The following is a 14,668-nucleotide window of genomic DNA, read 5'->3' on the forward strand; positions in this document are numbered from 1 at the left end:
CAGAAGCTAGGCCTCCGGGACGCCGAGGTGGGTCCTCGGCTCGTTTTCCCAGTAGTCCCCGAGAAAACGCTCGGGAGATGGAGGCAATCTTGGAGGTTGCCTTGGATGAGGCTCGCCTGGAGGTGCTCCGAGATAGACGCCCATCTTCGGAGTCCTCGCCTGAGGGCACTTCAGGGGACTTCGTCGGTCTCCTCTTGGAAGACTCGGCTTTTTCTTTTCCCTGCCTCTTGAGGTACCTTCCTAATTCCTCAAAGATGTTGGGGTTGTCCGTGACAAACTCGGCCATCTTGGCGATGGCCTCTTCATTGTTAGGCTGGGTCCTTTGGGACCCATGTTCCTCAGAGATACGATCTTGCTGGGCTCCGGATGTCTGCCCAGCCCCAGTTGAGGGAACTCTTCCGCTTCTGGAGCGCGTGGATCTCATTGTAGTAGCGATCTCGTTCCCACAGACGGCGCCAATTGAAGAGGTGATTTTTGGTTGGTAGCTGAGCCGACCTGAATCAGTCCTCTCTGAGATGAGGTGAGGTGAATTCGTGTGTCCGAAGTCGACCTCCTTGTCCGAAGTGAATGGCGGGGCTTCTCCCCTGGGATCACTCCGACGATCAAGTTAGTATGAGAACGAGAAATATGCTAGAGTATGAGCAAATGAACAGTGTATGTTTACTTGTTGTAGTGTGTGGGGTATTTATAGAGCGAGAGTGGAGGGCAGGACGGAGGTCTTATGTCGGTGGGACCCATGCCCTGCCATTACGGCTCTGTTCCCTGTCAGGGGGCCTGACTCTGACACTGTAGCCGCCTGGACAGGGTGACGAGGAGTCCTTTGCAGTAGTCATTAAGTGCGACAGTGCTTTTCAGATAAAGCACTGTTCCCGGATGATGTCAGGTGACTTGCCTCATCCGCGTGCAGCTGAGGTGGAGGTGCCGAGGTCACCTACACGGTAGACTAGGGATCCGGCCGAGCTTAAGGGATATGCCCGAGGCACGGGTGAGCTCTGATGTCGGACGAGGTGAGGTCACCTCGGACATGCGGGGTGGCCGAGGTGAGCATCCTCACATTCCAACCTCTATGCAGTGTGGCAGTGGAATTCCCAAAGCAGGAAGTGCAGACCTGCAATTACTGTGCAGGACTTCATAGAAAGCAATCATATTTCTGTCAAACCAGCTAGAACTCTTACTGATATGAAACCTTGTCTTCCCGCGTACATGAACCACTCCTGAAAGTTTTGCCTCTTTTATGTCAGCAATTTCTTCATCCAAGGAAGTAGTAGATTGTGCTTGATCAAATAAATCACGCACATGATTCTGCAAACCATCGGTAACTTGAAGAACAAAGTCGACCCCTTCAAGGCTAAGAGAATCAGCATAGCCATACTGAATGATGCACCCATAAACTCCTTTGAGGCCTAATTTGCTGACAATAATTCTTTCATGTGGCGGGACTTTTGCAACCATTATATATCTAAGAGTCGTAAACACAGTGATGTTGTGAAGAGATTTCATATTCTTCAAGTAGTGACCAAATACAGGGGTCAGCCCATCTTGAATCTTAGTATAGAAAAAACAAAGTCCAGGAACCCTCTGGATGCCCGGATCAGAGAGCAGTGTTTTAAGCCTGTCCATATCTATTCTGTTTGTTAACTCATACTCCATCTTTCTCTGCCTTCCGTAGAACCAGCCAAACATAATAAATGCAAGGATAAGAGAAATGGCAAATGGAATCCAACCGCCTTCTGGAATTTTGGTGAAGACAGAACTAACATAGACACCCTCCATCACGAAAAATACAACAAAGTAAAGTGCAGCTAGAACAGGTGGAGTTCTCCAAACAATGATCATGACTAAAATCAGCAGTGTTGTTGTAATGAGCATGACCATGGTGACAACTACTCCTAAAAGAATTATGTTGCTGATTAGAAAATCGAAGAAATAAGCAAAACTGAGAATTCATCATAATCAACATTTTCTTTACAAAAACATGATGCTGCAGATTAGTCACATGCCTCAGGGCTCCTACCGACTTGCAAATGAAAACTTTCTGAATTTAACTAAATAGACTCAATTCGTCAAATATAATAATATAACAAGAGCAAACACTTCTAAAAAAAATGTCATATTATGAAATTGGCATCAATGTATAACAAACAAGAAAAGTTGAACCCTACTGGCTGGAACTCCTTATTCTAAGTAACTTTGTAAAAGAAACAAATTAAATCCTGCCTAAGTTTCTTGGTTCAAACCATTTGTATATATGTCAAATGAGAAGATTGATTGGCATAGCTAGATCTGAAGTGAGGCTAATATAGCAATGCTTATGAGTGCTAGGTAGATCAACTATAGCAATAAAATAGAGTAAACAATATGTCTTACCAAAGGCATTTCCAATTTCTTGTCCATCTCCAAATATTAGTATTACAGCAACACAAAGTACCATAAGAATATAATTAACTTCAGGAGAATACACCTCTCCTTCTTGTCTGGTCGATGTGTGGACTATCTTGACCCGAGGAAAATAATCAAGTGCTACAGATTGCTTGATAATTGAAAATGTTGCGGAAATCAACGATTGGCTAGCTACAATAGCTGCTAGTGTGGATACCACAAACATAGGCCAGTATACAGCAGATGGGATAAACTTGTAAAACCCATCCTTGTGGTCATTTGGGTTTCTGATCAAGTAAGCAGTCTGTCCAGCATATGTCAGAACTAAGGATGGATATATTGTGAAGAGAAAAGCTATCTGCCAGATTATTTTCAAAGGAGTTAGGATCGATATAAAGCAAAAAACTGGCCCTGAAGATCAAGAAGATTTTTCATGAATTTCACTTTGTTGAGATATGCCAACTTTTCCTACAGTTTTTATCAGATTAAGTTTGATAACAGAATCATTCAATTGGTAGAAGAATAAGTCTTATTGTTAGGATCAAATATTTTAGCTAAGATTTGCTAGGTAGAAGATCATGTTATCAAGTAGTTTTTGTTGAGATTTTCTAGAGAATTGTTAGCTAAAATTATTTTAGTTTGTTTCTTTGTAAGCACTATAAATAGGGTGTTGATGAATGAAGAAATCAAGCTCCTTTTTCAGCCCTCAATATAGTCTTGATATCTTTGTTTATGCTTCAAAAACCAACAAAGTGGTATCAAGAGCCTAAATCTTAAGGGCCTGTTTCTTTGAGAGTGAGTGAACTTGGTGAGACCCTTTTCACTATAAAATTATACACTTAAGCCTTCAACATCAAAATGCCAGGAAATAATTTCTTGTCCAATCCTCCAAATTTTACTGGTGAAAACTACCAAATCTGGGTTGTCAAAATGAAGTCCTATTTGGATGCTAATGATCTTTGGGATGTGGTAGAGACAGATCCTGTTCCTGAATTATCGGAAGATCCAACTATTGCAGAAATGAGAGCCCATAGAGATGCAGTCAAAAGGAGATCAAAAGCCATGACGTGCATTCATTCAGCAGTTTCTGATGCAGTATTCACAAAAATTATGACTTGTGAAACTGCAAAGGAAGCTTGGGATACTCTCAAAGTGGCTTTTCAAGGCAATGACAGAACAAGACAAATGCAGGTTTTGAACCTTAGGAGAGAGTTTGAGCTCCTTAGGATGAAAGACATAGAAAACATCAAAGAGTACTCTGACAAACTCTTAGATGTTGTGAATAAAATCAGATTGATTGGAGAACAATTACCAGATAGCAGAGTTATAGAGAAAGTCTTGGTGAGCTTACCTGAAAGGTTTGAGGCCAAGATTTCCTCCCTTGAAGATTCAAGGGATTTGTCTCAAATCACTTTGCCAGAACTAATCAATGCATTACAAGCACAAGAGCAGAGAAGAGCTATCCGAAAGGAGGAAGCAGTAGAAGGTGCTTTTCAGGTGAAAGACAAAATTCAAAATCAACAAGGTGGCAAAGAAAAGAAACAGCAATGGAACAAGAAGAGCAAGAAAGAAGGTGAGTCTAGCAGAGATGAAGGAAGAAGAGGGAAATTTCCTCAATGTCCACATTGCAAAAAGACTTCACATCTGCAACAATATTGCTGGTGAAGACCTGACGTCCAATGTAGGTCATGCAATCAGAAGGGACACGTCGAAAAGGTATGCAAAAATAACAGAAGAGACCAACATGCTCAAGTAGCTGACCAACAAGAGGAGGAGCAATTATTTGTGGCCACTTGCTTTGCAAGCAAGATCTCCAGTGAAGCTTGGCTAATTGATAGTGGCTGTACTCATCACATGGCATATGATGAGTCCATATTCAAATTGGATAAATCATATATTTCCAAAGTTAAAATTGGAAATGGAGATTGTATTGGGGTGAAAGGCAAAGGTAATGTAGTTATTGATTATAGTTCAGGTACTAAAATAATTGATGATGTTTTATATGTACCTGAAATTAATCAAAACCTGTTGAGTGTTGGACAATTGCTTGAGAAAAATTATTCTGTTGTCTTCAAAAATAGGAGCTGCGTCATTTATGATCAAAATGGAGGTGAACTTTTTTCAGTAAAAATGAATGGAAAAAGTTTTTCTCTAAATTGGTTGAAAGCAGGTTCAAGTGCATACCCAAGTTTAGTGGATCAATCTGAATTATGGCATAAACGATTGGGCCACTATCACTATTTTGCACTTAACTACATGCATAAGAATAGTCTTGTGCAGGACTTGCCTTTTATAGAAGATAAAGGTGGAGTTTGTGAAGTTTGTCAGTTGGGAAAACAAAGCAGATTGTCATTTCCTCACAACAAATCTTGGAGAGCTTCAGAAAGGCTTCAACTTGTTCACACAGATGTATGTGGTCCAATGAGAACTTCTTCATTAAATGGCAGCAGGTATTTCATAGTTTTCATTGATGACTTCAGTAGATATTGTTGGGTCTATTTCATGAAACAAAAATCAGAGGTTGATGCTATTTTTTTGAAGTTTAAAAATTGGATTGAAAATCAAAGTGGCAAGATGATTAAAGTGATTCGATCAGATAATGGAACAGAATATACTTCTAATCAGTTCAACAAGTTTTGTGAAGATGCAGGAATTGAACATCAATTAACTGTCACTTACACTCCACAACAAAATGGAGTAAGTGAAAGAAAGAACAGGACAATCATGGAGATGGCCAGGTGTTTGTTGTTTGAGAAAAAATTGCCAAAGAAGTTTTGGGCAGAAGCTGTCAATACTGCAGTGTATCTTTTAAACAGGTTGTCTACAAAATTATTGAATGGTAGAACCTCGTTTGAAACTTGGTTTGGATATAAACCTTCAGTACAAAACTTGAAGGTGTTCAGCTCCATTTGCTACACACATATTCCTGATGTAAAGAGAGGCAAGCTTGACGAAAAGGCAGAAGTTGGGATTCTAATTGGCTATTGCAGCAGTACCAAAGGTTATAAAGTTTATCAACCTTTGACTGCAAAAGTGATAGTCAGTAGAGACATCCATTTTGATGAATACGCAACATGGGACTGGATCAATTCCAAAGTTGAACATTTCAAGGGATTAGAATCTAAAGAATTGCAGGAGGAGAATATTGATGAATCAATAGATCATATTCCAGTTAGAAGTACCAAATTACTCTCTGACATTTATAACAAATGTAATGTTGCAGTTCTTGAACCTGCAGATTATGAAGAAGCTGCCAAAGACTTGAAGTGGATCGAGGCAATGAAGGAGGAGTTGAGAATGATTGAAAAGAACCAGACTTGGGCACTTGTGGACAGACCAATTCATAAGAAACCCATTGGTGTAAAGTGGGTTTTTAGAACCAAATTAAATGTTGATGGTTCCATCAACAAGCACAAGGCAAGGTTGGTCGTCAAGGGATATGCTCAACAATTTGGAGTGGACTTCTCAGATACATTTGCACCAGTAGCAAGATTTGACACCATCAGGTTGATCCTAGCACTTGCAGCTCAAAAAAATTGGAGAGTTTATCAACTTGACGTCAAGTCAGCATTTCTAAATGGCTATGTGGAGGAGGAGATCTTTGTGGAGCAACCTCAAGGATTTGCAGTGAAAGGTCAAGAAGACAAGGTGTACTTACTTCACAAGGCGCTATATGGCCTAAAACAGGCACCAAGAGCCTGGTACAGCAGGATTGATGATCATCTTCTGAAGATTGGATTTAAGAAGAGTTTGAGTGAATCAACTCTTTATGTAAAAATTGTCAATGATGATATAATTGTTATTTCACTATACGTTGATGATTTGCTTGTCACAAGAAGTAAGCCAATCTTGGTAAATCAGTTTAAGGAGCAAATGAAGCAAGTCTTTGAAATGACAGACTTGGGAGAGATGTCCTATTTTCTTGGTATGGAGGTTATTCAATCTCAACAAGAAATCTTCATAAGTCAGCACAAATATGCAAGAGATGTGTTGAAAAAGTTTAATATGAAAAGTTGCAAATCAATTAGCACTCCATTGATGGAGAACGAGAAGCTTAGTAAAGATGATGAAGCTGCCAAAGTTGATGAAGGCCTATACAGAAGTCTTGTAGGTTGTTTGATGTATCTTACAGCAACAAGGCCTGATATTATGTATGCTGTGAGTTTACTGTCTAGATTTATGCATTGTGCAAGTGAGTTGCACTTCAAAGCTGCAAAAAGAGTACTCAGGTATGTCAAAGGCACTGCTGACTTTGGAGTTTGTTTCAAAAAATCAGAAAAATTGGAGTTACATGGCTATTCAGATAGTGACTGGGCTGGTTCATATGATGATATGAGGAGCACTTCTGGATACTTGTTCAACCTGGGTTCTGGATGTTTTTCATGGAATTCTAAGAAGCAAGATGTGGTAGCTCAATCTACCGCTGAGGCAGAATATGTTGCTGCTACGGCCGCTGTTAATCAAGCCTTATGGCTTAGGAAATTGTTAGTTGATCTAAATCAAGTTCAACAAGAAGCTACTCAAATTTTTGTTGATAATGAAGCTGCTATAGCTATTTCCAACAATCCAGTGTTTCATGGGAAGACTAAGCACTTCAAAATTAAATATTATTTTCTTCGAGAAGTTCAAAAGAACGAAGAAATTGTTCTAGTTCATTGCAAGACTGATTATCAGATTGCAGATATTTTTACGAAGGCCTTGTCCAAAACAAGGTTTGAATGCTTAAGAAGACAGTTGGGGATCTGCAGTAAAAGTGCCAAGGAGGAGTGTTGAGATATGCCAACTTTTCCTACAGATTTTATCAGATTAAGTTTGATAACAGAATCATTCAATTGGTAGAAGAATAAGTCTTATTGTTAGGATCAAATATTTTAGCTAAGATTTGCTAGGTAGAAGATCATGTTATCAAGTAGTTTTTGTTGAGATTTTCTAGAGAATTGTTAGCTAAAATTATTTTAGTTTGTTTCTTTGTAAGCACTATAAATAGGGTGTTGATGAATGAAGAAATCAAGCTCCTTTTTCAGCCCTCAATATAGTCTTGATATCTTTGTTTATGCTTCAAAAACCAACACACCTGGATTGAACTCTTGTTGAAATGACCAAGATCAGCAAACATGGCCTCAGAACCTGCATAGAAGCAACAATGAGATTTCAAATAATGATCACCTAATCCACACTCCTCGGCCTTCCTTCCCCCTCCCCCCACCGGCGCCTGGCGGCAGGGTGTCGCAAAACAATCAAAAGTTTAGGGAGAAAACAAGACCAGAAAAGGAAAAAAAAAAAAAAGTAGAAGCAGACGAAGAAGAAAAAGGAGCCAAGGAGGAAAAAGAAATATATGATCAGTAATTTGATTGGAACGAAAACCTGCAATATGGTTAGTAGAAGTTGTGATACAATAGTGCTTAGTATTCATTTAGAAAAAAATCCTGCTTCATAATTCGTGATGATAACAGGAATAATTTGCATCAGTTGTAAAACAGTTAAGTTTCCAACAATTTACTGAGAACAAGTCTTTTCTAGCACGTCAATGTATATTATGCTCCTGGAATTTACTTCAGTCAAAAGCATTGCTTGAATTGAAACTTAAATTTATTGAAATCCTAGAAAAGTCATAAGTATTTTTCAGAAGCTCCCCTGCCACTCCCACCCCCAGACAGTCAAAATAGTTGAAGCTGAAAATAGTGATAAGTAAAAGAGACGCATTAGCTTTGGATTCACATAATCTAGTCAGATGGTTGTATGAGGCTTGCCTGTGATGCAAAGGATAGTTCCACTGAGCAACAGCCAGCCTTCCTTCCCGTTTCTCCAGAAGAACGTGAATATGTAATGGGGTGATATTGCCTTATATATGCTTGGGTAGTGCTTTATGATACTAAATATTCCTACAAGAGGAGTAGTGAGGGTCCATGCACCCATTATAGGTGAGAAAAGGAAACTCACTCTGGAGGTTCCATATTTCTGCAGGAGAAATAAAGCAATGAGGACCACTGCTGAGAGGATTTCCACCCATGCTGCAAGTCAAAAAACTAAAACTTCAACATGATAAAATATTTTGTTGCTGATTTGGCTGGTAATGGAAGTCCAAATTTTCATCCTCTTTAGGTTTTCAGTAACTAGCTTGAGTTCACCTTTCTCCTTGAGTGCTTCAACAATTAGTAGTAGTTTTTTACCTTCTGCTCGAGTTCTAAGTTTCCTGATCCGATCATTTTTTTTTGTTCAACTACTAAATGGTCAATCTGATATGCAGTATAAATCATGTTTATTAATTGTTTGTTGTTGCATGTTGTAGACATGCATGAAATGTAGTCTATGAACTTAGGAACCTAGCTCTCCCTCTTCAGACTTACAAATTCAGGAAACTTTACAGGCATCAGTTAAATTTTAGGCAGCAAATGTGCTTATTACTCACTTTTAGTAATCGATGGAAAAGGTGCCCGGATGCCATCCATTGCTGACAACACTGAGGCAGGTTTTCACCAAAAAAAGTAAATATAGGAATGATAGAAATAAATTCTCAAAGAGGGAAAAAACATTAAAATATGCTGAATTCTCGGATCGATAGTTACATGCCAACCGACCTGAAATTGCAGGAGTAAGTACACCATCACCAATTAGCATGCACATGCCTAAAATTGCTATAAAAAGCAACAGCCTTCTGGCAACCAAGCTCTCCTCAAAAAATTTGCCAAGTTTGCTTTGCTTTTCGGTAGTGCTAGAATTTGCACATGAACGTTTTGAAGAAAGAATGTTGATGTTTATTTTCCTGCATAGTAATGAATAGAGGGCAAAAGTTCCACCTGCAAAGAACAATTCCCCACAAGTTATGACACAGGCAAAGAATGGGTAGGTGAAAGCAGCAAGCTCTTAAAGTTCTGCACAATAAAAGATGCGTTTTCCTTGTGTGAATTCAATAGTCGCTTAAAGATAAGAATATCACAGATTCATCTTCTGAATTTTGATCCGTACTCATCATCAAGTCTCTGCTTGTTAACCTATTCCTGATCAATAAGCTAGAACACAACAATTATTTCCTCACTTTTGAACTCCAATTCAGGCAAAATCAGAACAGGAATCTGATATCTGTGTTGCATTTCTCCCACCTGCGACTGTTATCTCCAGATTGATGAAAGAAAATCAAAATGTTAAACCCTACTCTCATTTGCTTCTCCAAGACATCTGTAGGAAGCTTGGCCTAATTGTAGATGGAAAAGTACATAGCGAAGGAGGGTTCGTCCGTCAACCATTGAAGTGTAAAGAACCATTGAGTTTAGGTTAGAGACGCGCTGCAAATCATTTTGTTTTTAATTCAAGTTATAAAGTATGCATTAAAAACAGGGGCAGTCGTCTGTTTCTGTTTGAAGTGGGAGAAGTAAAAAAAACAGGACCTAACTGATACAAGTTCAGGAAATGGTACTTTCATCAAACACATGAAACCACTGAGCTTACGGTTCACTTATCACCAAAAAGGGACTTTAATCCTTCTTTGGACTGTACGTCAGGATTCGAACCTACTTGCAATGAAAAAATCCAAAACAGGTGCCAGAACACCCTTTATCTAGTAGATTCTTATATCTATTAGCGCTTTTGGTCTAGTAGGTTCTTATATGTATTAGCCCTTTATACATAGCCTCTTTAAGCTCCCCTCCCCTAGATTAAGATAGATTAGGTTATAGAAATATTATTGTTACTGTAAAATTAAAAAACAAACAAACACATGAAAACTCTTAAAGGTTTGCTTGACTTTCGGCTCACTAATAACTACAACACATGTGCCACAAGAAAAATTCAATAAGAGAAAACGAAAATGCTATATATTACAACCATATGCGTTGGATGAATCTGAAAAACACAATTCACTGCAGAGAATTATATGGCTACTACAGAGGAAATTAAAGATAGATTTCTAGGGTAGATTTCTGGGTAAAGTCATTGCTGACAAAATGCAGGAGATGGGAAGCGACTACATTGACTCCAATATCATTCAACAGTTAAAACGAGGAAAGTCATGAAAATAAACAAAGAAGAAATGTTTATGGATGCATTAATGTTTGCTTGTGTAAACAATTAAGTTTTTGCCCCGAATTTCATCAGTTGCAGATGGTAAAATGGTTGTAGAAGTGGCAGCATAAACTTTTCATGGCAGTTAGGCCCATAAAACACAACATATCCTAAGTCCAGCAGTAGGACTTGGTAGGAACCTTGTGACTGGAAATTACATTCATTAATCAACTCCCATAGAGCAATGCCCAGTCATTCAACTTTATCAGAATATTTTGCAGCCAAAGCTCAAAGGCACATAAACTTAGTCTGATCTGACTTTAGTGTCCCAACATAGCCGTACAACAACTTCTACACTTTCTATGATTTCCTTCACGAAACTGAAAGCAACCTATAAGTCCTAAATTAGAAAAAATCTAAAAATGAAAAATTTAGCTAGGAGGTTCTTAAGCATTTGCAAGACATACAAATTGTGAAGGAAAATTGAGCATGCCGACGCCAAGAGCAAAGTATATTCAGTGTACAACTTAGATATTAAATGAAGAAGACGTCAAAAATAGAGTGAAATAATTTGTTTGACAGGGCGTGCTAAGTTGAGGACATGATGAACAACATTCAAGATTAAAACTATTGCAGTCATCATATATATATAAACCACGTCAATGCATGTATACCTTCACCCTGATCATCAGCTCTAACAGCTATACTAGCGTACTTGACAAGTCCAATTAGACTGAGAGTCCAGAACATAATACTGAAGATTCCCAAATAGTTTTCTTCTGTTGGAGATTTCAGTTGCATTGAAGGATACACGTAAAGCGGAGACGTAACAAGCCCACCAAAGACGACCCCCAATGTCTTGTAAGCAATAAACAGAGTCCGCCATTTTTCTGTCCCCTAAACCAAATACATTCGTGTTAAGACATAAACCAATCCAAAAGATTGAAGAAATGCAGAGAAAAGAGCCCGTGGTTATCCTGAATACTTAAAGCTCTCTCAATCTGTGCTTATAATTCTTCTTGCTTTCATGTAACTTTATCTTATGTTAGCCTTATAATTTTTCCCCAACGGTTCAACCCCTCTCCCATAAGCATGTCATATCTGTCATAAGCTCTTACAGTTAAGAAAATATTTTGCTGTACACAAATTCTGAAGAAGGTCAATGGAAGATCAAGTAAAGCTGGGTTTTCATCAAACCGCAAAAAGGGCATTTGTCTAATCAGTGTCCTTGGTGATTTGTCATAGCTTGGACTGTTCCTCATCCTTATGATCATGTCCCTGCTACTTTCAAATCACTTATCATACAAAATATGGTACTCAATGAGTTAGCTAGACCAAAATTAATCAGATATCATCTTTTCTTTATGCATATGATTTTAATTTTCTAGGTCATCACCTTCCACATGGCAATTATGCAAACAACTAACTTCTCCAAAGTTTAGCTACAACTGATGACTATATTCAAATACAGAGTTCTCATAGGATATAAAGCATCTTGCTCCCATCACCCCTTAGCTGCATTTAGTGAAATAAAGCACAAGGACCACACCAGAATGGAAAAACAATCATATAAAAATAAATCAATAAGGAGTCATGTAACAAAAGAAAAATGTTAACTAACTAAAAAATCAAGATTCCGAGCTACTTAAATGTTAACTAACATGTTTTGTTCTGCAGGTAGAAGTAGAAAAATTAAGATTCCGTGCTACTTAAACAACTAGGTAACTAATCAGAAAGGAAATAACAAGTATTAGGCAACTAATTAAGATTAATGAAGCAAAATCAAGTCAAACATAGTACAACTTCGTTCCATCCTTCAAGAAAATTTGTGGGTTCCCATCTTTTCCATATACAAGTATACAGCAACTCACAACACGTACATAATACATACCTAGAAGGAGGACAAGACATATTTTGGAATTGGAAGTATTTTGGTGTTTTTCATAATAAAACTTCTGAAGTTTTGAGGCAAAAATTTGTCTCTCCAAGCTACATAGATAATTCTAGATACATTTGCCCTCAAACTAAAAGTAACAAGTCTATCAATGCATATAATAATGAAAGAGTAACCGTTGCTCTTTCTCGAATCCGAACTCTAACCCCAAGATTCTTGGACGTTAAGGGAATCAAGACCCTGAACAAATATCAGTTCCAGTTGTTCAAGGAAATGTAAAATGGACACTAATGCAACATAGTAAATATAGACACTAATAATTGACTTACAATCTTTTGTTAAAAACGTTCGAATTTTAATCTCGAGTAGAGAATTTTAAGTTGATTTCAACCACAAATTGTCTAGTGCAACAACAGCCAACTGTTGCTAAGAAGCCATTTCTCCCGTAAAGGATATTCACCCTCATTTTATATACATTTGCCCAGTTCTAAAATCTCACGCAATAGAGTTTTATCAGAATTTTCACAGTTCAACACATGTACATGTGCGGGCTTAATAAAAATGTATTTGTGCATTTGTGCGTACCTTCTTCAATTCATTCCCAACGTTAGTACTTTCTACTCTCTAGGATTCTTGAATGAAAATCGTTTTTTTTTAAGGTATTTTGCTTTGTTTAAGGAAACTCTTTGGCAAATAAAATTGGTTTTTTTAATAAGATTTCGAAGGTATCAATATACAAGCCAACATGCATATACATTAATTGGTCCTAATTTATTGGTGGAAGCAGTGGCGGAGCAATAATTTTTCAGTTCTCTAGCTTTGCCAATCTATTCTCAATTGATTTTGCGAACTTGCTTTTAACTTTTGATTTTATAAAATCTGTCATGTGTTCTCAACTGTTTTTTTATTCCGTTTTTTGACTTTTCTTCAAAGGGAAAAAAGGGGCCAAAATGAGAAGGTACAATAAACCTACTTTTTGGATTCTAATTTTGACTCTTCAAAAATCAACTTTTACAAAAAAAAAAAAAAAATAAATGAGACATTTGTAGCAATTTGTAGCAAATAGCAACATAAACATTTAATAACTAATATACGAGGATACCAGAAATCCACTAATATCCTATGACTCTTTGAAGCACAATTCTTTGTGTATCTAAAATGCTCACCACTAGAATAAATTCTTTAAATAAATATCGTGGTTATACCTGTGATTACCAATTATAATGATAGATTACATAATATTACTTTTTCTTTTGTTAGGAATTGGTATCAATTAAGTTTTAGGAACACACACAGACACATATGTATATGTGTTGACTTTTAATAATTTACTCTGGATAAAAATAAAATTTTCTAAAACCTAAAACCTAAACTGAACATTTTATTGTAGTTAGTGGAGGCACGTTTACAAATTATTAGATTAAAAGTAAAATTTCTGAATAAGGGTAGGTCCCCTTTGGATGGAAGTTTTTTCAGTTGAAAAGTAATGTAAAGTCATCCACAGAAGTCAAAAAAATCCATGAGGAGCACAGTTTAAAATGTAAGAAATGTCAAAACAATATGCCTGAAGGTCTCGAGCCAGTCTAAATTTCATATCACCAAAAAGAAAAAAAATCCACAAGTACATTTCTTTAGCATACTTTTTCTCACTTCAAACCAACAACTTCCTATGGTTTTCTGATAACATACAAATGAAAGTATTTATGGCAAGCAAATCTGAATTTTCAACATCTCTTAAGAAAGCAGAAAAATTCTGGCCGCTTAGCATGGAATTTCTGACCGAAAGCACTTATTAACCACTACATAATACTTGATGAATTTGACCAATGAGAATTGACCCAATAAATGAGATGGTATTAATTGCTATTTATGCCTCTACATGTACAAATACTATTCCCTCCATCTCACTTTATTAGTTTTAATCTTTTTCACAGTAAAAATTAGTTAACATTCTTGAAAGAGTAAATTTAGGATAGTGAACTATAATTTAAAGCAGATAAAAAATGAGACAGAAGAAGTATTATCAAGTACTGATAATAGATCAATATCGTGAGTAGTGTTACGACTAGTACTATGTTACATGGTGCGCATAATTTATTGACATTTTTGCCTCAAGAAACTAGGAGTATATGCATAAAAATCTGCATTTATTCAGAGGCAACATGCTATAAGAGAGGCGATGATTTCCGTCAACTTTAATCTTGTTCTCTTTTTGTTGCATTTTCTGTTATTGATACGGTGTTTTGTTTGTTCCTGCTTGAATTCCTCAATCTTGTGAACTGGGAACTCCAAATCATCGATATGCACAATGACTTCTCTTGGATACTGCTTATCGTTGGCATGTTTGATATAAAACAAACACATTTAATCTCTCATTCAATTCTCGTTCTTATTTTC

General features: G+C 37.2%; 1 protein-coding gene across 1 annotated transcript in view; it reads right to left on the reverse strand.

Moving 5' to 3' along the window:
• Positions 1-1,050: 1,050 nt before the first annotated feature.
• LOC113752287 (probable potassium transporter 17) overlaps positions 1,051-14,668 on the reverse strand; it is a 39,825-nt gene continuing 26,207 nt past the window's right edge. Inside the window, exons 2-8 of the mRNA XM_027296408.1 lie at positions 11,052-11,274; positions 8,958-9,176; positions 8,789-8,839; positions 8,130-8,390; positions 7,454-7,506; positions 2,368-2,737; positions 1,051-1,889 (exon numbers count right to left, since the gene is read on the reverse strand). Of these exons, the coding sequence (XP_027152209.1) occupies positions 1,051-1,889; positions 2,368-2,737; positions 7,454-7,506; positions 8,130-8,390; positions 8,789-8,839; positions 8,958-9,176; positions 11,052-11,274 (2,016 nt within the window). The remainder of the gene's footprint in view (positions 1,890-2,367; positions 2,738-7,453; positions 7,507-8,129; positions 8,391-8,788; positions 8,840-8,957; positions 9,177-11,051; positions 11,275-14,668) is intronic.

Source organism: Coffea eugenioides, chromosome 11 (genome assembly GCF_003713205.1).
Source record: "Coffea eugenioides isolate CCC68of chromosome 11, Ceug_1.0, whole genome shotgun sequence".
Classification (NCBI taxonomy): Eukaryota; Viridiplantae; Streptophyta; class Magnoliopsida; order Gentianales; family Rubiaceae; genus Coffea; species Coffea eugenioides.